At 39.7% G+C, this 25,392-nt stretch overlaps 2 protein-coding genes across 3 annotated transcripts in view; one reads left to right on the plus strand and one right to left on the minus strand.

The window, feature by feature from the left end:
* Positions 1 to 24,712, minus strand: HYKK (hydroxylysine kinase). Of its 2 annotated transcripts, XM_089652377.1 has the most exons (6): positions 24,537 to 24,712; positions 24,125 to 24,315; positions 20,366 to 20,713; positions 16,388 to 16,536; positions 13,983 to 14,166; positions 1 to 3,042 (listed from the first exon to the last, which is right to left on the minus strand). In XM_089652377.1, exons 3-6 carry the CDS (start codon positions 20,700 to 20,702, stop codon positions 2,573 to 2,575), a joined length of 1,140 nt encoding a protein of 379 aa, XP_089508503.1. In that variant the 5' UTR covers positions 20,703 to 20,713; positions 24,125 to 24,315; positions 24,537 to 24,712; the 3' UTR covers positions 1 to 2,572. The 2 variants fall into 2 exon arrangements, with proteins under 2 accessions (XP_089508503.1, XP_089508502.1); XM_089652376.1 differs by lacking the exon at positions 24,125 to 24,315.
* Positions 1 to 25,392, plus strand: part of LOC149447529 (long-chain fatty acid transport protein 2-like) — a 306,199-nt gene that overhangs the window by 153,795 nt on the left and 127,012 nt on the right. The gene's annotated exons all lie outside the window — the stretch shown is intronic.

Raw genomic sequence — 25,392 nt, forward strand, 5'->3', positions numbered from 1 at the left:
TTGGCTGATTAGGAAAGAATTTATTTGCAAATTATGGTGGAAAATAAGTATTTGGTCAATATCAAAAGTTCATCTCAATACTTTGTTATATATCCTTTGTTGGCAATAACAGAGATCAAACGTTTCCTGTAAGTCTTCACAAGGTTGGCACACACTGTTGCTGGTATGTTGGCCCATTCCTCCATGCAGATCTCCTCTAGAGCAGTGATGTTTTGGGGCTGTCGCTGGGCAACACGAACTTTCAACTCCCTCCAAAGGTTTTCTATGGGGTTGAGATCTGGAGACTGGCTAGGCCACTCCAGGACCTTGAAATGCTTCTTACGAAGCCACTCCTGGCTGATGTTCCAGTGAAGTCTGTGGGAGGCAGTGTGTGAACTCAGGCATCAGGACGCAATTTCTAGTCGCCTTGGTGACCTAGTGCCTGGGATTTGTTGAGCCCTGGGTTTTATTATACATGATTGCATAGCAGATAAGACTGGAAAATAAACAAGTCCATCTAGTCCAATCTATGGTCATATCAGTTCGAGTCTTCTAGGAATGTACACACCCCTGTACAGTATATTGTGCCCATTGAGGGGAAAAATCTAGATGTTTTTTCGACGTATTCAGCACTCCCAGCTGATGCCACTACCTGGAGAATGGAGTTCCATACTTTTACTGCTCTAATCTTTTAAAACCCCCTGTTGCAAATTCAGATTTAAAACTCCTTTCCTCCAACCCCAAATTGTGGCCATATGTCCTGGCCAGGAATTTAGATTAAACAGTTTGTTCCCATTACTACAGTCACTACTGATTAATTTGTGGATAGCAATCCTATCTCCTCTTAAACACCCCTTCTATGGCTGTAATTTACTTAATCATTGCCCATAGCTAAGGTTCTCCTGTCCGTTTTATAAATTTTGTTTCTCTTCTCTTAGTGGGTATTTTATAAAGCATTTGTTGAACAGGCTAGACGAATTTTCTGTACTAGAATAATTCCTATGATCGCCAGCTCCATCTAGTTGCCAAAGAGCTGTATGTTTTCTCACTAAGTTAGTTCAGAAAACAATTTTGCATTTTGGGCACTAGATAGTGCTGATGGTCATAGGAATGAATCTAGTATAGAAAATACAGGGAATATTTGTTCAGCCTGCATGAATATATGTGACATTTGTCCAGCTAATGTTTTATAAATAGACCTCTCAAAGGAGAACTTCAGGAAAAAAAACACTTTTACAATATGCTGGCACACAAGGAGTAAAGTGTAATGAGATTTTATGATTGTAAGCTCCATCTAGTGGCCATAATGAAGTATTTTTTAAGGAAAAATCCACATGATGTCCTCTCGATGTTGCTGATAAGCATAGGGAATCTCTGCATTAAGCAAATTATGGTCAAAATTTATCAAGAGTGGGTAAAGCTTGTCACATTTGTCCAACTCATTTTGTTTAAACATACCCCTATGACTTGGGGAAAGTAATTACTTCTAATACAGCCTTTCTATTTTGCTAAGGTTTTTCCACTTCTGTTGGTGTGCTTACCTTTTAACATGAAATATGATTTATCTATATTTACAAAGATCTAACTTTCCACGATTAATTCCTCATATTCCCAGCAAACCATTTAGTTGTTAGATCCTTTATATGTATGGCTGAAAGGCAGAAATGACTGATCTACAGATTCACAGTGTGTCAAGGGAGGGAATTATTATTATTCTTATACAGTATTTATAAAGTGCCAATAGTTCGCTCAGCACTGTACATTACAAAGGGGGACAGAACATGTGACAGAACAATACCAATACAATGCAAAACATGAGGGGATCGAGGGCCCTGCTCCTTGGAGCTTACAATCTAGGAGGGAGGCTTATAGTGTACACATTTTAGTATGCCACTTTATGAATATAGCCTTGACAGTGCTGCCAGCCTGCATTCATCAATGCCATAAAGTTGTAATTTTTTAGAGCAGATATTTAAAGGGTGCATTCACCATTTCACAAAAAAATGAAATGGCGAACTAACTCAAAGTACACAAGTACACTGGACATTCATCTGGACCCTGCTGCACATATCACCCATGATACCCTGTGCCACCAGTGTAGTGGTCCATATATAGCAATACACAGACCTAGAGTGAGCATCTATATTTATTTATAATGTTTGCAGTGGCAAACACTCACTGGTCAGCACACTCGCGTGACCGCACAGACCAATGAGAAAATTAGAAGCATTTCTTACTTCTGGGATGCCTGCTAGAAGTAGTTTTAGATGCCCTTCTCATTGGTCATCATTGTCATGTGGCTGCGCTGATTGAGTGCTTGCCATAGCAATCAATATGATGGAAACTCACTCCGGGGCTGTGTATGCACTACACTGGCAACATGGGGCACCATGGATACTATGTGCAGTGGGTTCTGGACGGGGTGGCCTGGATATTTGGAGTCGGTTCACATTTTCATTTTGATTAAAAGGTGAACTTTTTCCCTTTTTAAGTTAATTTTTATTTTCTTACATTCATGATTTCTCCTCAACTATCAATATCAATAGTACTTTTTATTTTAGATGCATTCTATGCAATGTGGAGATTTACTCATTTAGATCTGATGCATCGTCTCACGGTACCTTCTTGCAGTTTCTTCCCAGATTTTCTGTACACCTTCTTTGCCCTTATCAAGTAGTGTGATTAAATGCTTCCAGCCAGTTTTAGAGGTTATCATAAGGTAATCTTCATTGGCTGGGCAAAGCAGGACGCTGTACTTGGCCATGACTAGAGACTGAGCAAATCTACTACACACCAAGGTGAAGATGGCCTCCTTTTCTTCTCTGGTCAATGGGATGACGCTTTCAAATCCTTCAAGTACATACCCTCCTACAGGAAGAGGGTCTTTACTTTCAATCATCATGTACATAATTGTGATTGCCACTTCAAAAACATAATAACCATAGCTCATGTCACTAAAATCCAGAATTCCTGACACTTGGTACTGTTCCTTAGTGTTTCCATCTGATGTGTTGGTCTTTTGCACAAGTATATTGTAGTCATTTAAGTCGCCATGATTTATGCCTAATGAAGACAAAAAGAGAATTAAGGAGGCTCATTAATTGTATTTTTTTAAATGTGTAATATAGTGCATACATGTCAAACCCTAAAAGAAATAGTAATATATTGCACCTTACCAGTCCTTATTCACCTTAAGTTAGTTAGGTTTTTTTTTTTTACCTTTGCTTTTACCTGGTGATCCTACCAGTAGCACTGCCTTTGTTTTAATGCAGCTGCAAAGCTTTTAATTGGTTTACACTGAAAGTTCAATTGGGGTTTTACTGTCCAGTAGGCAGGCCAGGGGTGGACAAGTGACATAGGAAGCAGCACTGCTGAATTAGGAAAGAACAGGAGTGTAGATCAAGAAATTCCAAAAGAGCCAACTTTACTAAGCTGTGTTCTATACTACATGACACTAAATGGGATCAAATTTTTGAATCAAAGAACACTAAAGAAAAGTGAACGTACTTTAAGGACATACTATACAATGACATTCCTGAGTTCCAATGGGCAGCAAATGCATAAAAAAAATAAACATTAAACCCAGGTGGCTAAATACTAACGTAAAAAGGCATATTAATGAGTAAACAAACAGTCCTTTAAATAATATAAGGCTGAAGAGTCACCATCACTGTAACAAAACTACAAAGCGTGCAATAGGAAATGCAAGAGTACAGTTAGAGCAGCTAAAATAGATTATGAGAGACTCATTGCTGAGGACATAAGCAAAATCCCAAAAAGTTTTTCAAAATTAATAATAGTAAAAAGACAAAGTTGGAAGATATTGGCCCCATAAAAGATAAGGTGAATAGAGATGTGCACGATGGTTAAACTCATTTAGTTTTGGATTTATTTATTTCTGGTACTTATATAGCGTCATCAATTTACGCAGCACTTTACATATATATTGTACATTCACATCAGTCCCTAACCCTCAACAGGTGTACAATCTAAGGTCCCTAACTTACATTCAAACATACATATATTAGGGCCAACTTAGACAGGATCCAATGAACCTACCAGCATGTCTTTGGAGTGTGGAAGGAAACTGGAGTACCCAGAGGAAACCCACGCAGGCACAGAATTTAAGTTAATAATTTAATTTCGTCATATTCGCTATTAAAGAAATATTTGTCTTCGATATTCATTTCGTACATTCTTTATTTTCAAATCAATTCAAATTTAGGAAGATGGCTATATTCATTCTGTTCTGTTCAATTCCTTTATTTTCTATTCTGTTCTACTTTCTATTCTATTTTATTTGTTTTTTTTTCTATGGTATTATATTGTATTCCTCTATTTTCTATTCTGTTTTATTCTATTTTCTTTTCTATGCTGTTATATTCTTTTCTATTCTATTTTATTCTGTTCTATTATTTTATATTATATTCTATAAAGCAGCCTAAGTAGGAATCATCATCAAATTTCACTTGTATACCTTACTGTATTTATTGCAATATTTTTCCATTCTAATTCATTTTCCAGTTTCGATTTCACATAATTCGTTTTGTTATAATTTCGGATTTGTTGGAATTCGTTACTATTGTGATTCAGAAATTCATATACATCCGAAACTCCAAATAACAAAAATTTTGTCAGGATTTCGATTCATAAAGAAACAAAATGAACATGTCTACAGGGGAAGTTGATAACAAGTGACAGGGAGAAAGCGAATGTATTAAACACATTCTTCCTTTGACAAGGTGAAGGCAACTGTATTAAATACATTCCTCTCAGTTTACACAAATGAAAAAGGAGGGATATAATAAACAAGACAGTAATGTTAAAAACAGTATATCAACCTTCTGGCTGACAGAAACCAGTTTTCAAAACAGACTAGAAAAGATTAATGTGAACAAAGCACCAGGACCAGATGGCCCACACCTGAGAGTTCTTGAATTTTACAGCCAGATCATTGTTGCCAATTTTTGAAAACCGCTTATTGACTGGAATGGTACCAGCAATTTGGCAAAGGCAAATGTGGTACCAATATTCAAAAATGTTCCAAAAAAGTGTTCAATATTCAGGATATACGCCTGGGAACTACAGACCAGACAGCCTAATGTCAATAGTATGTAAACTACTGGAAAGAATGATAAGGGACCCTATCCAAGAATCTGCTGATGAAAATAGTAACATTAGCAGTAACCAACAGGGATTTACAAAGAACTTTTATTTATTTTTTAGACCAACCTAATAACATTCTTGGAGAGGTGAGCTGTAATCCGGATAAAGGAAGGCATGTGGACTATATTTTGTGTATATATATTTTGCTAAGCCATTCATATGTAGCACTATCCCCTTAGGATTGGCTGAGTTTTGGGTCCCCTAAAGCTCTCCATTGCCATTCAACACGCATTTCCCACACTTTGCACTGGAGACAATAAACAGTCCTTGAGCTTGGTTTTGTTATTTTATTGAGGGGTTAAACTTGGATAGGGTCTAGGGGTATATGGGATGCCCGAGGAACTGTAGAATTTGAGGGCAACTGCTTAGCAACTATGTACAAAGATTCGGATTAGCAACAGTCTTTTCTTTAAGGGCACCAAAGGCTCTTAGGTGTACCTCCTTAAACCCTCGGATGATTCCTTCTCTTCACCTAGCTGCCTGAGGTTATCTCTGAGCAAGGGGGCCCAAAAGCTGTTATTTTAAACAGTCCCAGGTGAGAAGCTCGTTGGGTCTTGCACCTGACTGCCCTCTCCGCTTATCCAGCCCAGGAGGTGTAACAGTACTCACACGGTCCTCTCCTGTTAGCTTAGAGGGTTGGTGGCTGCCTTCAGGCCTTACACTGGGCTGGCTACTTCCTTGCTACACAGGCTGTCCTCCCCAGGAGAAGTTGAGGCAGTGGAGATTCTCTTCTCTAGCGATCTGCCTGTAGGGGGGACTCCCCTCCCTGGAGCCCCCTCCCAGGCTCCATACTCTCTCCAGCCTTCTTCAGTCCATCTTCAACCCGATACTACACCTTCTCCCCAGGCTCTGCCCTGGTCACCATGCTCAGCCTCTTGCCAGGGGATTGAACAGAGTCCCTCAAATATGCAGATCTGTGCCTCCACCCCTCCTCCACCCCTTTTTCAGAAACCTTTTGGGAGGGCTCCAGAAGCCCTGACATGACAGAGCTTCCCAGCCTGTCCTGAGGTAACCTCACTACCTCACTTTCCAGGCTTACTCAGCCTCAAACAAAACCAAAAAACTAACTAACCTAGAGGGCGTTACAATACAATATCCCATAAACAATTAATTTAGCTAGATTGTAAGCTCCGAGGAGCAGGGCCCTTCTATCCCTCTTGTATTGAACTGTATTGTTGCTGTATTGTCTCCCGTTATATTGTAAAGCGCTGAGCAAACTGTTGGCGCTTTATAAATACTGTATAATAATAATAATAATAATAATTTGAAGTCTTTTGGCATTGATGACCTGTACTTGAATAGAAAACTTGTTGCAGGAGTGTTTCCAGGTAGTAGTGATTAGTCACATATATTTCTTAATGGTCTAGAACAGGGGTACTGAATTAAAATTCATGGAGGTCTGGTTGGTAACATTTTTCTTTCTGCAGAGGTCAGAAACTAATTTTTTTTCTATTCTTTCACATCACAGCCCCCTTTACATTTAATGTCCTTGGACCCCCCGTACATCACAACTCCGTTTCACATCAGAGCCCCACATCATTATAGCCCCGCTTACATCACAACCCCCTTTCACATCACAGTCCCCTTTGCAATCACAACCCCCTACATCACAGCTCCCCCTCTCCTGACATCAGAGTGCATTCATATCACAGCTCCCTCCTCTCACATCAGAGCTGCCCATATCACAGCTCCCCCTCTAACATCACAGTTCCCCCATATCACAGCTCTCCTCACATCACAGCCCCCCAAATCACAGCTCCCCCTCTAACATCACAGTTCCTCCATATCACAGCTCTCCTCACATCACAGCCCCCCATATCACAGCTCTCCTCACATCACAGCCCCCCATATCACAGCTCTCCTCACATCACAGCCCCCCATATCACAGCTCCCCCTCTAACATCACAGTTCCCCCATATCACAGCTCTCCTCACATCACAGCCCCCATATCACAGCTCTCCTCACATCACAGCCCCCCATATCACAGCTCTCCTCACATCACAGCCCCCCATATCACAGTTCTCCTCACATTACAGCCCCCCCATTTCACAGCTCCCCCTCTAACAGCACCCCCATATCACAGTTTCCTAATCTCACAGATTCCCCCCTCTGATATCACAACCCCCTCTACCCCATAATCTTCCACATACATTAACACATTGTGGAGGGCTGGAGGAATGGTGGGGTGGACTCCAGTTATGTATGTAATCATCTGCTGCTGCCGCTGTTGCTGCTGCTGTTGAAGTCACAGTAGGGAAGACAGCGGGAGGAATGGAAGGAAGAACTCCTCTTCTGAATGTACTGGCTTGCTGCTGCTGAACTCAGAGCAGGTGGGAAGACAGGAGGCATAGAAGGTTTCCACTGAGGGTGAGAGCTGCCTAACTCTTCCTGTAAAAAGTGAGTAATCCACTTTTTGAGTGAAAGGTTCACTCTCCTTCCCCGCTCTCCTGTAGACCTGCAGTGTTTCCTGTCCTCCCCCCTGTTCTGCATACATTCTGATGAGGAATCCTTCCTTCCATTCCTCCTGCCCTCTTTCCTGCTGGAGTTCAACAGCAGTGGCCACGGCAGAAGAGTACATACAGAACAGGAGTCCCCGCTGCCATTCCTCTCAATAATTAATAGCTGCAGCAGCAGGAGGAGAGGAGTCCACTCAAGCCGCTAAGTGGTGTGGCTGTGGTCCGGGCAGGACTGTTACTCAATCCGTATTCAGACTGCAGTCCGCCATTTAGTGATGCCTGGTCTAGAGTTATGAGCAGGGTAACTCAGGGCTCTGTCCTGGGACCGATTCTGTTTAATTTGTTCATAAACTATATACTGTAGAGGTTGGAATAAATAGCACAATCTCAGTATTTGCTAATGATACAAAACTAAGCAGGGCACTTACTTCACAACAGGATATAGTACTTTACAAGACCACCTTGATAAAAATAGATGGTTGGGCAGCCATATGGCAGATGGTTTAATATTAAAAAAAATGAAAAGTAATGTTCTTGGGAGCTAAAAATATGAATGCAAGTTGCTCTCTAGGAGAGAATCTTCACTTTACAAAACTCTGGTTTAGTCACACCTTGAGAGTGCCATCCAGGTATGGCCACCAATCTTCAGGAAGGATGTGCTGGAACTGGAGAGAATCCAGAGAAGGGCAGCAAAGGTAATAAAATGGCTGGAAGACCTGGCTCATGATGAACAACTATAAAAATTTAACGTATTCTCCCTGGAGAAGATACACTTAAGAAGGAATATGATTGTAATATACAAATTTTTAAATAAAGGCTCTGGCATTTGAAAAAAAAAAAAACTATTTAACCTAAGGTCTCTAAAAAAGACACCTGGCCACACGATAAAGCTGGATGAGAAGCAGTTCAATATTAAAGGCATTCTTTCCTGTTAGAGCGGTTTGTGGAACTCCAGGTAGTGTCAGCAGGGTGTGTAGATACATTTAAGAAACTTTAGGATGTGTTCTTAGCAAACACAATGTACAGGAATAGTTAAGATGGTAGTGACATAAACACACACGTACGCATTTTGAACTGGATGGACTGGTGTCTTTTTTCAGCCTTCCCAACTATGTAAGCATGTCTTCTGTTAGGCTGTGTAGTGTGGTAGAATGGCTGAATAGTATCACATATCCTATAGCAGGTAAACCGTTACCATAGAAGTATTTCAGCTATGTATGTAGCTATTTTCTCAATATCCAAATGTCTGCTATAAAATAGTTTCCTTACATTATTTTGCAGTTGTAGGGGTTGGCATATATCCTTATAATATTTTTTTTCAGCAGAATTCTTTTCAGTAAGGTGCAGACCCCCATAGAGGCCAAGTTTTTTATATTCTGTGTTTTATTGCTAATGATTTGTTTAAGGGCAGCAATTGGATGGCTCAGTCATACAGACCTAGGCATTTTAACTTTTAAATGTATACATAAATAGACTCATTTTGTGGAATATATTCTTTCATTTTACAAAACTTGCTGCTTTAAAGTTATATTAAAGGCCTAATTGTTTAATAACAAACATATTATACTATGGTTTTGCACAGAGCAGCTTTGATCCTCCCCCTGTCGGTGCTTTGGGCTTCTCCTCTGATGGCTCTTATTCCTTCTGATGATGTACGTGTGATACGAAACGCGCGTCAAGGAGTAGCCCTTGTTAGCCGTGACGCTAAACCGCCGGATCAAAGGAGGTCCGGCGGCCACTCTTCTATACCAGCTGGACCACCAGGCGATTACTCCAAAGCTCAGAGATATATCCAGCTGATCCTGTTTGGAACCTGTATGCCAGTAGGAATCCCCAGATGGGTCATCTTTCATCATAGAACCATCTTTTGGAGTTTCCTTTCATCCACAGTCGGAGTGATCTTTGGTGTATGAGACACAAACGCACATTTAAATTGTGCTTCCGGTGAGTGCGCAATTCATTCATTTCTTCTGCACATTGCCGGACTACATGCATTACAAAGATCTCATCGGGATACACTCATCTGTGTTTCTTTGATGATTGGACTATATTGTGCATTTATATTGTGCGTTTTGTATTGTGAAGTGATAATTGTTGGAGTTCATGTCATTCCTTCTCCTCCTCCTGTTTCCAACTCATGGGAGGATCACATATAGTGTGTTTGGTCACATATAATGCATATGGTCCACATCTGCTGACATTTAAGTAAGGGATATTGTACCATCTCCAATACTGGTACAGTCATATAACATCAAGCGCTGCACTATTTATCTTATATTATACTATGGTTTTGCACAGAGCAGCTTTGATCCTCCCCCTGTCGGTGCTTTGGGCTTCTCCTCTAGACCGCATGCCCCATAGCAACCCCATTGCTATGGGGGCACTTGTGAATACTTGTTCCCGAGCTCTGCTCTGTGCGTCCACAAGACACACAGAACGGGGCTCGGCCCCTCCCCTGCTCCCATCTCATTGGCTGTGATTGACAGCAGCTACATACTCAAGTTTTTTGCCATCATGCATAGAATGCATGAAGGTAAAAAGCCTTCAGGCTTTACAACCACTTTACCTTTTATGGCAAATATTGTATACTGTACCTAAAACTTAAGTGCTCTGATGCTGCCATCTAGTGGATACTGATGGTGTGCATCTTTGCTGGTTGTATTGAGAGAAATTTGCTATTGCTGATCTCGTCTCCTGAAAATACTAGCTGCCTGGTTGTCATACTGACCCTCTTGCTTCAAAAAAGACCAGTATGCAGAACAAAGTTATACATTTTGCATGATTTACCAGATCAGAGACTATAATGAGTGAAGCCAGAGACTGTCAATATAGGCGGAGAATAGCTGGTAAAGGCAGCTTTCTGTTTTTTTTCCCTTCAGGTTTTTCTTTTTAAAAAGGGTCATGCCTTGAACTTCCATTGTGGGAGCATTCTTGAAATTCCAGTATGTTCTGATGAAATGGGTGTTCTAAAGTACTTCTGGTACAATGAGATCAAATGTTCACAGATCACTTTGTTTTTGTTATTTAACAATAATTTCATAGTGGAGCCCAGGTATCTCCTGGTTCAATTGAAAAGATGGGCAGATATCTCAAAGAAAATGTATTGCAATGAAACATAATCAAGGTTTCAGTATTATTGGGTATATTACCTGCAAATGTCAGACCAAGAATGGGCACTCTAAGGGTTCACATTAGTGGTGAAGGGCAGTAAAACCCTGCAGTTAAGCCTCACTTACTGCTCTATCTGCTGCCCCCTTTAGATGCAGACGCAGAGGGCGGGAGTGTACAGTACGATGCTTTGCTTTACAGCCCAGGCAGGATTTATACCCCCCCCTGTCAATTTTGATGGACATAGTGACCCTTACAAGTGAATGGGGCAGCTCTGCAAACACCCCACAACCATATGCAATGCATGTGGTTGTGGTGTGCTAGTGTGGGGTTCAAGGTGTTAAAGCAGGTGTTGAGGAGGTGATACAATGCTTCCACAATGCCTGTCAGATGCTCTTTGGAGAGCAATCCGAACAAGCCGAAAGAGTAGACATACATACAGTAAAGATACAGTCATGTCCATAAATATTGGGACATCAACACAATTCTAACATTTTTGGCTCTATACACCACCACAATGGATTTGAAATGAAACTAACAAGCTGTGCTTTAACTGCAGACTGTCAGCTTTAATTTGAGGGTATTTACATCCAAATCGGGTGAACGGTGTAGGAATTACTGTATTTGCTGACTATTTGCGTATACATATTCTAATTTCCAGATTTCCTAGTACACAACATAATCCATCATACCTACTCTGCATTTGGAAACCCTAATTATATCTGTAATGTCAAACCCTATTTGGTCAGATAATTCCAAGTGATGCTGGAATCTGTTGCATAGTTTGAAAACATTGAGCCAAGCATGGCTCACATGCAGAGATTCTGTGTTCAAAAAGGTGTGTGAAAATTCTGACATTTGTCTGAGAATTCAGTAATCTCCTATATAGAGTCCCTGTACATCAGAGCTCAAACTAGGAGAAGGAAGGACATCACACAGAGCAAACTAGCTGTGCTGCAGTGTGCTCTTTTCTTTTTTTTTTAAACACGGACTATAATGATGAATTAATAGAGCAGAGTGACAGACATGAGCGGATCAGTATGCTGCTTTTCCCTACACTGCCCAGTCAAAGACTGTTAAAGGGAAAGACCTATAATTGTTACTTAACTACAGTAGAGAAAAATCAAACCTCCTGCCCTGCCGGACAGGCCTAGGCTGTGTGGCCGAATTATGTTAATCTTGGGATTCAATGGATCGAAATACAAATTCTTTAGTAGGCAAACCAGGTTTGTGTGAAGCTGTTTGCCAAGAGTTCTGCTAAAAAGTATAACTCCACTTTTGTGGAACAAATAGCAAATAATAGTACAATTACTACACAAGCAATCTTGTAATTGAATGTTATTAAAAAATTACTTTTCCTTTTCAATCTGCAGCTGCTCTAATTTTCTATAAATAACAATACATTTATGGTAGAAATCTGCTACAAAGTTTAAAATCCTTCCAATGTACACAGATCACCCTGAGGGGATTTTTTTCTGAACAAAAGTTACTCTTGAAGATATATTGACCCTACATTAGAATTTGAAGTGATGACTAAAACCCATCAGACATGGACCATGTATTGTTATTCCCCTGCTGATATTCAACATTTTGATTTACTAAAAGCAAATAGGCTGTTTACTTTGCAAAGGAATTTTCCCTTTAGCTTACTGAACGAGGTGAAGCTCTGATGAATTCCATCTAAAATCATGTGCAAGCAAAAATATTGTTTTTTTTTCCTTGCATGTTATACTTGTGGCACTACCTCCTTAGGCGTTGCTGAAGATTTGGGTTCCCCTATAGTCGTGCACAGCTAGACAACACAAATTTCTCACAGACTTGCATTCTGGAGACAGTAAACAATCCTTGAGCTTGATTTTTTAAGTTTTATTAGGGGTAGTGAACTTGGATGGAGTTGAGGGGTGTATGGAATGGCACTTTACAGCAAAACTCTTCTGAGACAGCTCTCAAGTCTTTCCTGGTGTACCACCCCAGACCCCCGATGAATCTTCTTCTCATCCAGCTATCTGGAGGAAATCCCTTAGCAAGGGGATCCAAAGCTGCCACTTTAAAAGTAACAGTCCCAGTTGTAGACCTAGTCAGGTTTCCCACCAGAATGTCCTCTCCTCTTGTCTGGCCCAGGAGGTGCAGGATTACTTACTCAGGCCTTTCCTGTGAGCTGGTTGGGTTGGTGGCTTCCTTCAGGCCTTCTGCTGGGCTGGCTCCTTCCCTGGCTCCACATGTGGTTCTCCCTCTGGGGGCTGGGGATCTTCCATTCCAAGTCCCCAGCCTGTAGTTAGGCCCTTTCCCACTGGGTCCCACTCCAAAGCTCTTGCATCTCTGCCTCTCACTCCATCTTGTACATTAACTCTTCTGCTGGTGAGCATGCTCAGTCACACTTAAAGGCTGCCTTGGCCCCATGCCAAACCTCCTGCTTTGGGAATGGCCAAAGTCCTCTAAGTGTGCAGGCCAGCCCCTTCTCATGCCTGCCCACTGCTTCTAGAATCTTCTCCAAGTCTCTAGAGCAGGGAGAGGTATCAAGGAACTTACCTGCAGAGCCATCAGCCGTGTCATAAATTTGGCCCACTGTCTCATGCAGAGGCTGCTACTCAGCTTTTCTACCTAAAGAAAAAAAACTCTCTCTCCCTGGCTATCTAGAGGGGCGCTACATACTGCATCCTTATTTTGGTAGCATTAGCAAATAGGAAGGTATATTATATTTACTTGGTTTAAACCTTGTTTTTTTAACATTTCTTCAGTTGCTTCCTAGTTCTGGTCTAGGCAAATGTCATACACTCCAGGCATCTTCATGGATATTTTTTAAATTTCATCTGGAGTAGGGAAGGATGGGCTTTCTTAGCGTAGTACACCCTCCTGTCTGCATGCCTGAACTAAGAGCAGATGGACTCCAGGAAGTGAAAACTACATGAATCATCTGCCCTTACTCAAGATGGCCATGGCTAGAAATGCTAGGGGTGTTTTTTCAGCAAAATAAAGCACAGAGACATGGATAGATGGGTGAGTTTGCTTTGATTAAATAAAACTGCATTAAATAGTGTTTTCAGTTTGTGGTGCTCAAATACAGTTGAGTTCTGCTTTCACTAAGCTAAGGGATAGTTACCTTGCAAAGCGAACAGCCTATTTGCTTTTAGTAAATCAACTCTGATGTCTAAATGACTTGATGTTTGGAGATTATCATAGTCACTAGCAGCAAAGTATTGGAACTTCTTTACGCACTCTCATCAGAGTATATATACCACAATAACAGTTGCCTGAAAGGATCAATTCACTTACATTTGCGAAACAGTTTCAGATTTGGTTGTACAGAAGTCTCATATTCGTTGATGACTCCTTCAATTCTTTTATGTAAACTTTCTTCCGTAACTGCATATAGATATTTCCTCAGCAATGGGACATTTGACAAGTTCCAAATGAACTTTCCACGGTTAAAATGCTCTTTATGTGGATGCTGAAATTTCTGAAAGGAGTACAAAATTGCTTTAGGAATTAAAGTAACACATGTGTTAATTTTCATTGAATGACTATTTGGAATACCAAAATTGATATGCAAATGTTCAAACCAGTATAATAACCCAGAAAACAGATTAAAACTCAAATTGGAACTGCATTAACATTTGAAGTTTTGTTATGTAATGCACACATACTCCTCCTGACTATATGGCTGCATAACATAAACACAGTGAGCACACTGCCAGAGCCTAAAATTCTGCACTTTAGATGGTTAAAATTACACTTTCAGGTGTCTAGAATCCTCCTGGCAGCTCTAGGGTCATTGGTTCATATCTCAGTCAAGACACTACCAGTGCCTGCTTGGGATTCCTCCGGGTGCTCTGGTTTCCTTCCACACTTCAAAGATGTGCTGATAGGTTAATTGGCTCCTATCTAAATTGGCCATAGTATGTGTATGTATGAATGTGATTTAGGGACCTTATATTGTATGCTCCTTGAGGATTAGGGACTGATATGAATGTACAATATAGATGTAAAGTGCTGCATAAATTGACAGCGCTATACAAGTACCTATAATAAATAAAAATATTATTCTCTCCTATCTGGTGTCTTTTGTCTCCTACCTTCACCCCGTTAAACAGTGGCAACCTCCTTTAGACTCTTCAGCATTTGACACTCCCAGGAGTGTAGTAAGTTATCCACCACTCCCTGTAGTTCAATCCTCCAACCATTATGCCATCTGATCTTCGGATTGCAGGAAAGAACTATGGTGTGTGGTGGGGGACCCATGTGTTTTATAGTCCCAGGAATGTTAAATGCTGAAGCACCTGAAGGAGCCTGCACCATCTCAATAGACTGAAGGCAGGAGAGAGGGGATGCAGAAAAGATGGGTACAATAACTCTTCTATAACAGAGAACTGCCATGTAGATTTTTTTTTTGTCTGACAGGGTTGCTTTAATGTCTTCATCAGTGCATCCTGAGGTCTCTTCAACTTGTAATTCCACCAGTCTACTTCCTCCTCTGGGGCAGTATTTCTAATTCTTGCTTCCCTTAAGAGTAAGCAACTGACCCAGAAGAAACATAACAAAGCATCTTAGTGAAAAGACTCTGATGGAAAACCTTTACTCCCCAGTTCATGTGCCAGATTTTTACTGGGAATATACTCAGTGAATAGGTTCAGTTTCATTGCCCTAAAACTATTATTAGAACTAATTGCCCCAGAGTTTATTCCACATGGATTAGGCTTTTGTTTTCATTTTCTAGCAGATACCCACTCCCACTTCTACTGGGATAGCCTAGGTGATCCCATTGGAAGGTCTCCCCCCCCCACCTCCCTGCCACAAACTCCTGGAACATGTCACAGGTCCGAGGATACTGCAGGATCATTCACAGAGTGCAGTGTGGCTCAGGCAGGTGAAGTGGGGAGCCAACTGTAAAGCAGCAGGAAGTCACAGCCAGCTTCCTACAGTAAACATTGCGGCACTAGAGACCTGAAGACTGGCAAAGAATCTGCTTGGGTGAGGACAGCTCTGGACTCCTGGACCGGTAGCTGCTGACTTTTAATTTTTAGAAAACTGACTGAAGCTCATCTAAACCGTTATTTAAAAAAAACAAACCTGTTATGCTTATATGCTCTGTGCAGGTAAGCAGCACCAATCCCCCTCTTCTCAAGCCCCCCATTGGTGCTCTTGGATCCTCACCCTCGCCGAGTACCCACCATATCAAGTTGCTTGCCTGATTTCCCCTTCATTTGATAGTGCCTACATAGTTCTAGGACCAATGTCACTTGACAGACCCAGCTCTATTACACTAATGATCTTTTAAGCTGCCTGTACGGAGGACATTCTTCCTCATGACTACCAATGTATGGGGCATTTTTCCCACTGACCCCCAATGTATTCGTTCTAGTAAGGGTTCCCTGAGACCCAAAAATGATTTTAAGGCTTCCTCTGGGGTAAAAAAAAAGTTCCTCTGGTTTCAGGCCAAAATGACATAGACTCAGCCACTTAAGCAGATCAGTGAGTGAGGAGTGTGTGCATAATGAAGTAACAAATGATTGCTTGCTTGATTCCAGCAGTCACTTTTACTGTGCAGGTTTATTATTCAGGAGCATTCTTGGTGTTGGGGTAACACACTAAATCTTCCTTTACATTTTGACACCTGAGAACCTTTTTAAGTGGGTGAAAACAGACAGAACACAAGAATACATTTTAATAGCATAATACACCTTTGCTAACTTGTCATCAAGAGTGGCCGCCATTTTGCCGATGTCATATAATATTTGTGGAGTTGCTGTTGCTGTAATTTGAGCTGCTGGTGTTCCAGGAAGGTAGCTCAGAAGTCTCACGGCATGATTCTGTACTACATTGCCATAGTCTGGGGGGAGAATTAAGTAAGTTAGATATGTTTTCTAAACTCACAGACAAACATATAAAAAAAATCTAGAAAATTAATTTTTTTAAAATGAATCAAACTTTTTTTTTTACTTACAGTATGTGCCAATTTTATGAAATAAAATAATCAAAACATGGCATAGAAAGCATGTACAAATGCAAGTCATGGGTAGAATACTGCCAAGAAAATGTATTAATGTATAAAATGTATATGATATATAAAAAGTGTGCTGAACGATAAATGTATTGGCCAATAAATGTAATAGCCAATCGGCTTCTAGTGGTAATTTCCTCAGTCTAGTTTTGAAACTGAAACAAGCATCCTTATTGCAAAACAAATGCCACGTATGACCAATAATTGACACTGCTACTGATCTATGGTAAATTTAAGAGCTGTCAAGTGGCTGGTAGTGACCAATCAAAAGGAAATGGGAGGAGCCTAACCACGGGGAAAGAATGTCAAAAATGAAGGAGAGATGGGGACACCGTATCGGGGTATCGGGCAATGCATAGAGGAAAAAAATTATATATATATAAATTAATGGTGGGGGGAGTAAAAAAGCCGTGCAGCTGAAAAATTGGACCCACCTTACAAACAGAAATGAAACAACAAAAGAACACACAGTGCACTAATGGTAAAATAAAGCCCAAACAGTGCAATGGTAAAAGAGTTCTATAAGTGTGGGGGTGACGCACAGATCATCCCCCATACTTAAAAAGCCCTCACTGGACCCCACCAACTGGAACAACTTAAGATCTATCGCTTTCCTCCCATTCACCTCTAAACTGTTAGAACACTTAATCTACAACTGAAACCAACCTTTTTGACCCTTTACAGTCTGGATGTCACTTGCAGCACTCTACAGAGCATACCCTACTAAAACGTACTAATGATTTGCTAACTGCTAAAACCAATGGCCACTATTGCATACTGTTACTACTAGACCTCTCTATGGCCTTTGATACTGATGGCCACCCTCTCCCTCTAAATAAACTCCCTTGACCTTCAAGATTCTGCTTTTGTATGGTTCTCCTCCTATCACAGAGCTCCTTCAGTGTTACCTATGACTCAGTTTCCTCCTCTACACTTCCTCTTTCTGTATTGGTCCCCCCAAGGCTCTGTTCTTGGACCCCTTCTCTTCTCTAGCTTCACCTCCTCTCTTGGTCACTTGATAACCTCCTATGGCTTCCAATACCATTCGATGACACCCATATCTATCTCTCCTCACCTCACCTTTCAGTCTCCTAAAGCTTTACTAACTTAATAAATTACATATCAACATGGATGTTGCACTATTTTCTCAAATTTAAACCAAGCTGGTAATATTCCCCCTTCTCTCATTTGTGCCCTCCTCCCTGAATTTTCCATCAATATCAGGGATACAACTCTCAGTCCCAACTCTCAGGCCGGGGTACTAGGTGTAATCTTAGACGCTGGCCTTTCCTTCAGGCCCCAAATCCAATTCCGAACAAAAGCTTGTAGACTTCATCTCCTAACATCTCTAAAAGTTTCCAATTTTTAATTAATTAAACCAACAAGCTACTCATTCACTCCCTTGTTATATCTTGCCTAGACTATTGCAACTCCCTTCTCATCATAGGCCTACCTTTCCATAGGCTCCTTTTCAGTCTATTATGAATGCTGCCAGACTTCTCTGTCTTACCAACCACTCAGTGTCTGCCACCCCTCTCTGCCAATTCCTCCACTGGCTTGCAATAGCTCAGTAAATTAAATGCAAAATGCTCACAACATCATACAAAGCCATTCACAAATCTGCCCCAAGCTATAGCACCAATCTTGTCTCCAAATATCATCCAAACTGTTCTCTCTGCTCTTCTCAAGATCTCCTGCTCTCTAGCTCTCTTTTCTCCTCCTCTCATGCTTGCCTGCAAGGCATCTCCAGAGCATCTCCCCTCCCCTGGAGCTACTCATCTCCTACTCTGGCCACCTTAAGACATTGTCTGAAAACTCATCTCATCAAGGAAGCCTGTCATACCTCCAACTATCAGCTGAACTTTTAACTCTTCCATCAGCTCATCCCCCACAGTTATTACCTTTTGTACCACTTGCCCCACCCTATTAGATTGTAACCTCTTATGAGCAGGGCCCTCTAACCCGCTTGTAATTTATTCTTTTGTAGCTGTACTGTCTCCCTTAAGATTGTAAAGCACTGTGAAAATTGATGGCTGTATATAAATCCTGTATAATAACAATCATCATACCCTTCTCATACATCAGTCCATGTATGCTCATGAAAATTACAGTTTTGTTTCCATTAAAGCTGACCTCCAGGCAAATAACAAGACACAAATTAATGGAGCTCTGGATTTATTAGCACATCTTTACATTTATTTAAAGCTGAGATCCAGGGCAGTAACTTAATCAATACAACAATTAATTTCAATTGGAAAAGTAAATCCACCCGTGTATGCATTTTGTTGATTTAATTTCACACTTTCGTAAGAGGGAAAGTTCAGTTCAATATTGCAGATGAACTAAACAAGATTTGTTTTTCATATGATTGGATAATTTAAGTGAATTTTCACTTTTTGTTTGTTAGGGGAATATTCCCAACTCCTTTAGTAAATCAGCCGCCGTATCATGAAAGCACACTGTTACAAATATTTATTTTTAAAACAATTTTATTCATCTAAATTTTAAAGATAAAAAAGATGCATTTGTAAATATTAAAACACATTGACCTAAACAAACATTTTCTCTTAGGCCATGTTCACACTAGCTAGCAAGGTTAACGTACAGGCTGGTGACAATTGTTTTCTATGTGCCCTAGCGGTGACCTGCATTTATCCAATGAAAAAAAACCCTGGTCACTGAATATAGTGTGAACGAACCCTTAAAGGAGATGTATAGAGTTTTGCAAATATATTTATCACCTCACCTTCAGTTATGATAGTGAATCTTAGAAAGGTGTAGCTTCTATATCTACTTATGATTGTTTATTTTACTGCAAATTTCTCAGTACTGAACGCTTGTCCTTTGAGCTTTTCCTTGGAAGACTTTGTGGTTGGTTTACTAAAGGCAAATAGACTGTGCAGTTTGCAAGCGCAGTTGCAATTGGCAAGGGCATTAGCTCCAAAGCTTAGTAAATGAGGGAAACTATGTTGACTTTCATCATCCAGTCATCTGCAAGCAAAATTTTTTTTGTTTTGTTTTTTTCCTTGCATGTGATTTGGTACTTCTTACAAATTGAAGTTTCATATCATTTACTGACCTTTAGAGTAAATACCATTGCAGAGTGCAACTGTATTTGCAAGGTGCAGAGTCTATTTGTCTTTATTATATCAACCTTTGTCAGTGTTTCATGTGTCCAGTGTTGGGTTACACATGTAAATAAGGATCCTGAGGGTCAACAGCAGGTATAACTTCAGGAAAATAAATTCTTTATTAGTTACTGTAGGTTAGCACACTCCGTCTTGCAGTGCTTATTGAATAATCTTAGCTTATGTAATGGTTAGTGATTGTCTTCCAGGGAATGAGCCCATAACTACAACCAGAGCAAATATAACTCTAATGGGATCCAACAACTGGGGAGGGGGGAGCCAATACTGTCTGCATGTATAATGGTTTTTTATAAGCAGGAACAGGAGCTGTTAAACCCTTTTAAATAAGATAAATGCCAAAGCAGTTTACACATCTAATTGATGTAAAATCAACTAGTACTCAGCAACTATCAAATGTTGTAAGTCTTACAAATAAAATTTAAGTTTTCAGATATATGATTCCTAGATTTGATATGGTATTCACATTATTTGATGATTGATGCTTGAAATTAAATTTGTTCTAATCTTACCTATAGCTTCTAGGGACATAATATGACCACTTTGTGTTAACATAGGATATTGGGTAGGAAGACCTTCATCATGCAAGAACTTCATGACATAGGTTTGCGCTTCAACAAGTTCTGTGCTTTTACTGCATTCACCATTTATAATCTTCAAGACAAATTCATTTCCACCATCTGTTACATCACTTGTGGTCTGGATATAGAAATTTTGGTCGTCATAACTTGGTAGGGGCTTCACTTTAGTTACTTGTAGGCCATATACATTTTCCGCCACGGCAATAGCTTGAGATTCACTCAGTGCTGGCTTAGTAGCAATAAATGATGTTTCCGAATCAGAATTCATTTTTCAGCCTCCTGAAAAGCAAGCAAAAAAAATCTTAGACTTCTTTGGAATTTGCTTCTAACTTTGGCATTGCCAACTATTGAATAAGATTTTCCAAACCCTTGGCAGACTGATCCCAGGCAGATTTTCCAATCTCTGCACTTGATGTCCACAGACTATTGCAAACCACATATTTTTGTAATGATAAACTATGCAGTGAACACTTGGCAGGAGACTGAGTAATTCTGTCCATAATCATACAGCCTGATTATCTTTTGTGAGTTGTATCAGATTTTCCTACTTAACGTAAATAATTTTTCTTGGAGCTCAATGAGGGGCATAGGAATATAGGAATTATTAGGCATTTGGGTTACACTGCCACCTACTGGGGGTTAGGATACTGACAAACAAAAGTTAAGCCAGCCTCTGTACACTCCTCCAACCAGCTTGCCTTAGGCTTGTGAGCAAGCAGTATACTAGGCCTCGGTTTGTACCGTTTACAGTAAGTACAAAAATGTTTTTTTCTTTATTGTCCATTAATACCAGTTGCCAAAGAGAGTTGCCCTATGGTCCCCAGCTGTGAGGCCTTAGACTGTCCAATATTCCCAGTTGCCTTAGGAGAAGATTTTCCTCTCCAAACTAATTGCTAACCATTTTGGAATATCCCATGCCCCAACCCCTCCCCTGGTATTTATCAACAATAAATCACAAAACCACTTTTAGACTGTTGGAGCTGGAGTGAATGGACTGTTGCTTGGGTGGCTGGTAGCCACTGATTGGCCAATCAGTGATCACATGAATAGTAGTAAACAAGATGTCACTGCCTGATATCATTGCTTGACTGATCACAGAGGTCACATGGTACACGGCTATTCACAACAGCCTTGTACCAAGTAACAAGCTGTGACCAATCACAGCTCACACAGTATTTCTCAACGGCTGCAAGAATGCAGTCAGAGAGAAGGAGAAATGATTGCTTTTACAGCCTTGGTGTAAAAGCAATCAGTGTAAAAAATAAACAAAATCTTCATCACCCCCCACAAGTAGTACAGTGTCACTATGGTGACACTGTGCTGCTAGGGTGACAGTATGTTTAAAAAAATACATAAATAATATAAAAAAAATAAAAATGTGAATTTTTTTTTTAAAAATTATAATTTTTGGTTATAAACTAATTTGGGATATTTTTTTTTACTAAAAAGATAGCTGAATACGTTTTGGTCAAGATTTATGAAGAAAGATTATTTATTTGCAAAATTTTTTAAGAAAAACACTTTTTTAAAAAAAAAATTTGACTTTCATTTATATAGCAAAAAAAAATAAAAATCCCAGTGGTCAATAAATACCACCAAAATAAAGTTTTATCTGTCTCAAAAAAATTCGTATGGGTACAGGGTTGTGTGCCCAAGCAATTGTCAAAGTGTGATAGCACTGAAAGCTGAAAATTGGCCTAGACAGGAAGGGGTGAAACTGTCTGGACTTGAAGTGGTTAAATTCAGGGAGGGAGGAGAGAATTGTAGAGTGGAGGGAGGAGAGAGGGATAGAGTGATGGGAAGGGGGGGTGTGGACAAAGATTGGAGATGTAGGGAAGAAAATTCTGCTAGGAGTGCTTGGGGGTGGAGGGGATTTGGAGGGGGAGATGTGTTGGGAGGGGGATTTGGGGGAGGAGAAAGAGATTTCTGCTGGTTTGGTATGAAGGGGGCTTTGTGCTAGGAGGGTGGATTTGGATGGGGAGGATTTGTGTTGAAGGGAAGGATTTGCATATATGGCTTAATTAATTATGTATTTATTTTAATGCAGTTGATGAAGCACTATTAGCACAATAGTACACTTAGCACTGTATATGAGTGAATTAGTTGAGCATATTTTTGTCTGTCGATACAACAGCAGGTGGTGACCTAGGAAAGGTAGTTAAAGTGTAATTTCACTCTCTCAATCAATATTGACTATTTTTAATTCTTATGCTGCTAGCATTTGTAAATGTAATAGGAATGTACAATATAACATATTTACTTGTTGTTTACGAGTTCATTTTTTTGTTACATGTTACTTCCTGATCTCCATGCCTAGGTAAATGATGTCATACATCCCAGGAATCTTCATGGGAAGAGGGATTTTCACAGCTAAGCACACCCCCCGCGTGCATATCCTAGCTAAGGGCAAATGGATTCCAGGAAGTAAATGCTATATGAATCATCTGCCCTTACTCAAGATGGCCATGGCCAAAAATGCGGGGGGGGGGGGGGGGTTGGTTCAAAGTGAAAAACAAAATAAACTATTGAGGCATGGATAGATGGGTGAGCTTGTTGTCAATATCAAAAATAAATTGAATAGCATTTTTGTGGTTGCTTAGGTTGTTTTGTGGTGCTCAGATGCAGTGTAGTTCTGCTTTAAGTTTTTATAATAATCAAACTGTTTTATAGTAAACCTTTCTTAAGAAATGAATAGAGAATGCCTTTGCTGGCCTCCTTGGAAAATGCCTGGCTGTTATGCAGACTCTGTGACTTCAGTATATTCACAGAAAATGTGAACTCTTTTTCTACATACTTGTCCTCGCATAGTCACTCAAAGTACTACAACGAGCTGCTCAGAATAACAGCCAGGCAACTAGCTTTTGAGGTGTCAGTAACAGAACCTTCCACATTTCTCTCGGTACAGGTTTCCTTGAAGATAACATCCACAAAAAAAAAAAAATGCGAGTAACCATTTTTCTGGAGCTCTGTGAACGTGCGTACATGAAGCCTGAACCTTGGCCACGCTCATATTGCTTACATAAGAGAAATGTTGCCACATGACTCGCATAGGAATCTTAAGTTCTAAGAAGATTCCTTTGTTGCCATTATTTTAAATGTAAAGGATTCTACAGATTTCCTTTATATTTGTTTAGTTTTTCTGGTTGGAGAAATACATTTAAAATTGCATATTTATCTATATATTGCTTTAAGAGGCAGAGCCTAAAATAGCATCTGGTTTATTTTAACTTCATACAAGAGCAGCTGTGTGTACTCCATGCAATCCACTCCCCTCAATCCCTGAAAACCGTAATGAATATCTGTACAGTTTAGCATTAACAAAATCTATACTCTGGTCTCCAAATATATGCTCAGTTCTGGAAATTATATTTCAAAGTTTGTGGATGTGAAACTTTTTTTCTGGAGCAATTGGTGGCGCTTTGACTTTAAGCTGTACAGTTTATCAGCCTTTAGTCTCATATGTTATGCTGAAATAAATTAAAGCTTAATGTTATGAATCTTACAGTATATATTGCTCAAAAACGAATGACAGATGATCATATTTAATAGTGAGGATATAGACTGCTAGCTTTAGACACAGAATTAATATTATTGGTCAATAATTTGATTCTTCTGGCACATTATCAATGCTAACATTATATGGCAATTTACACATTTAGATTCCCTTTTAAAGATATAATTAGGACTCACCAGCTAGGTACCATATAATCTTCAAATGTTGTCCTAATGAAACTCTTATTTATTCATCATCTATTTACACATATCATTAATATCTTCGGTCTGCAGACAAGCCCCAGTATAGAATAAGTGGGTCTGTTTTCTTCACATTTTATGCCTTTTTAACCTTTTAAGCTGGGCAGTCTGTGTATGCTAATGACCACCTGTGAAATCATTAAAACATTTGTGTATTAAAGTTTATGAAAATTAGTTTTGTTGCTCTTTATGATTTCAAGTAGTTGTTAAACCCTTCTAAGATTTATACATGAACAACAGTTGGAGAAGCAATGCAATGTGTATGATCTAACGGTGGTCACTAGTCATCAATACAAATACTGAAAGTTGATCTATACATATTTATCACTGAACAATCGATAAAACCTACCTGAAGCTTGCCATCAGTCGACGTGTGGATATGTTGCAGGATAACACACCCTGCTGATCTGCTGTAGAGGATCTGTGCCTAGATGTGGGAGGCCCAAGCATCTAGTAACAAAAGGAGAACGTTTGGCCAGAGAAAACTTAAACAGGGGCAGCTGCAGATTTCCTCTCAGCCAGAAAGCGGAATTCAACTTCGCATACTGATGAACAAGCCAGTCTTTCTGCACTTTAACCTTTCTATATCCTGTTTTTACAGACTGTTAATTATTTAACTATTTTTATTATTCATTTTTGATCCATACCAAACTAAGCTACTGGGTGTTTTGAGAATGTATTTTACATTAACCCTGTAGTCTCTATATTATTTAATAATTAGCTCTTCAAGACATTGTATAGCAATTTCAGAAACTTTTTTAACATCCCTAGCGGTCTGATTATGTCAGTATTTCTGTGCTCAAAGCAGTACATTTTTTTGCATGGAAATATGTTGTTTTTTTATTGTAGGCCTGTAATTCTTAGGAATAACTCACTGAAATCTGTCCGAACAAGAGTCTAGTAAACATCCCGGGTATGATATAATTTGAAACACAAAATCATAAATTATAATATAATAAATAATCATAAAAATAATAATATAATAATACATTTAATTCAATAGTGTAATCAAAGCAAAAACACTGAAATTTGAAATAGAGTGCCAAGCCCCCACAAATCATTATCATTCAATTCTGCAAGTGGTTCTAATTTACTATCGCTGTTCTCTAGCTGGTCTAAAACCGCTTTTGACATAAAGGGACACTTTTTGGATGCCATGGACGTTTCTCAGTTTCCAGGCAGAAAGAACAGTAAAAATGCTGGCA

The sequence above is a fragment of the Staurois parvus genome, unplaced genomic scaffold, assembly GCF_062004578.1.
Source record: "Staurois parvus isolate SC_StPar_1 unplaced genomic scaffold, SC_StPar_1.0 ptg000682l, whole genome shotgun sequence".
In the NCBI taxonomy this organism is placed as follows: Eukaryota; Metazoa; Chordata; class Amphibia; order Anura; family Ranidae; genus Staurois; species Staurois parvus.

Excerpts from the sequence above, each read along its gene's own strand:
- HYKK (XM_089652376.1), bottom strand. The coding sequence starts at position 20,702 with ATGAATTCTGATTCGGAAACATCATTTATTGCTACTAAGCCAGCACTG. Across the intron at positions 16,537-20,365 it reads TATGTCCCTAGAAGCTATAG|ACTATGGCAATGTAGTACAG; the intron begins GTAAGATTAGAA and ends TTCTCCCCCCAG. Across the intron at positions 3,043-13,982 it reads TCTGAAACTGTTTCGCAAAT|GCATAAATCATGGCGACTTA; the intron begins GTAAGTGAATTG and ends TGTCTTCATTAG.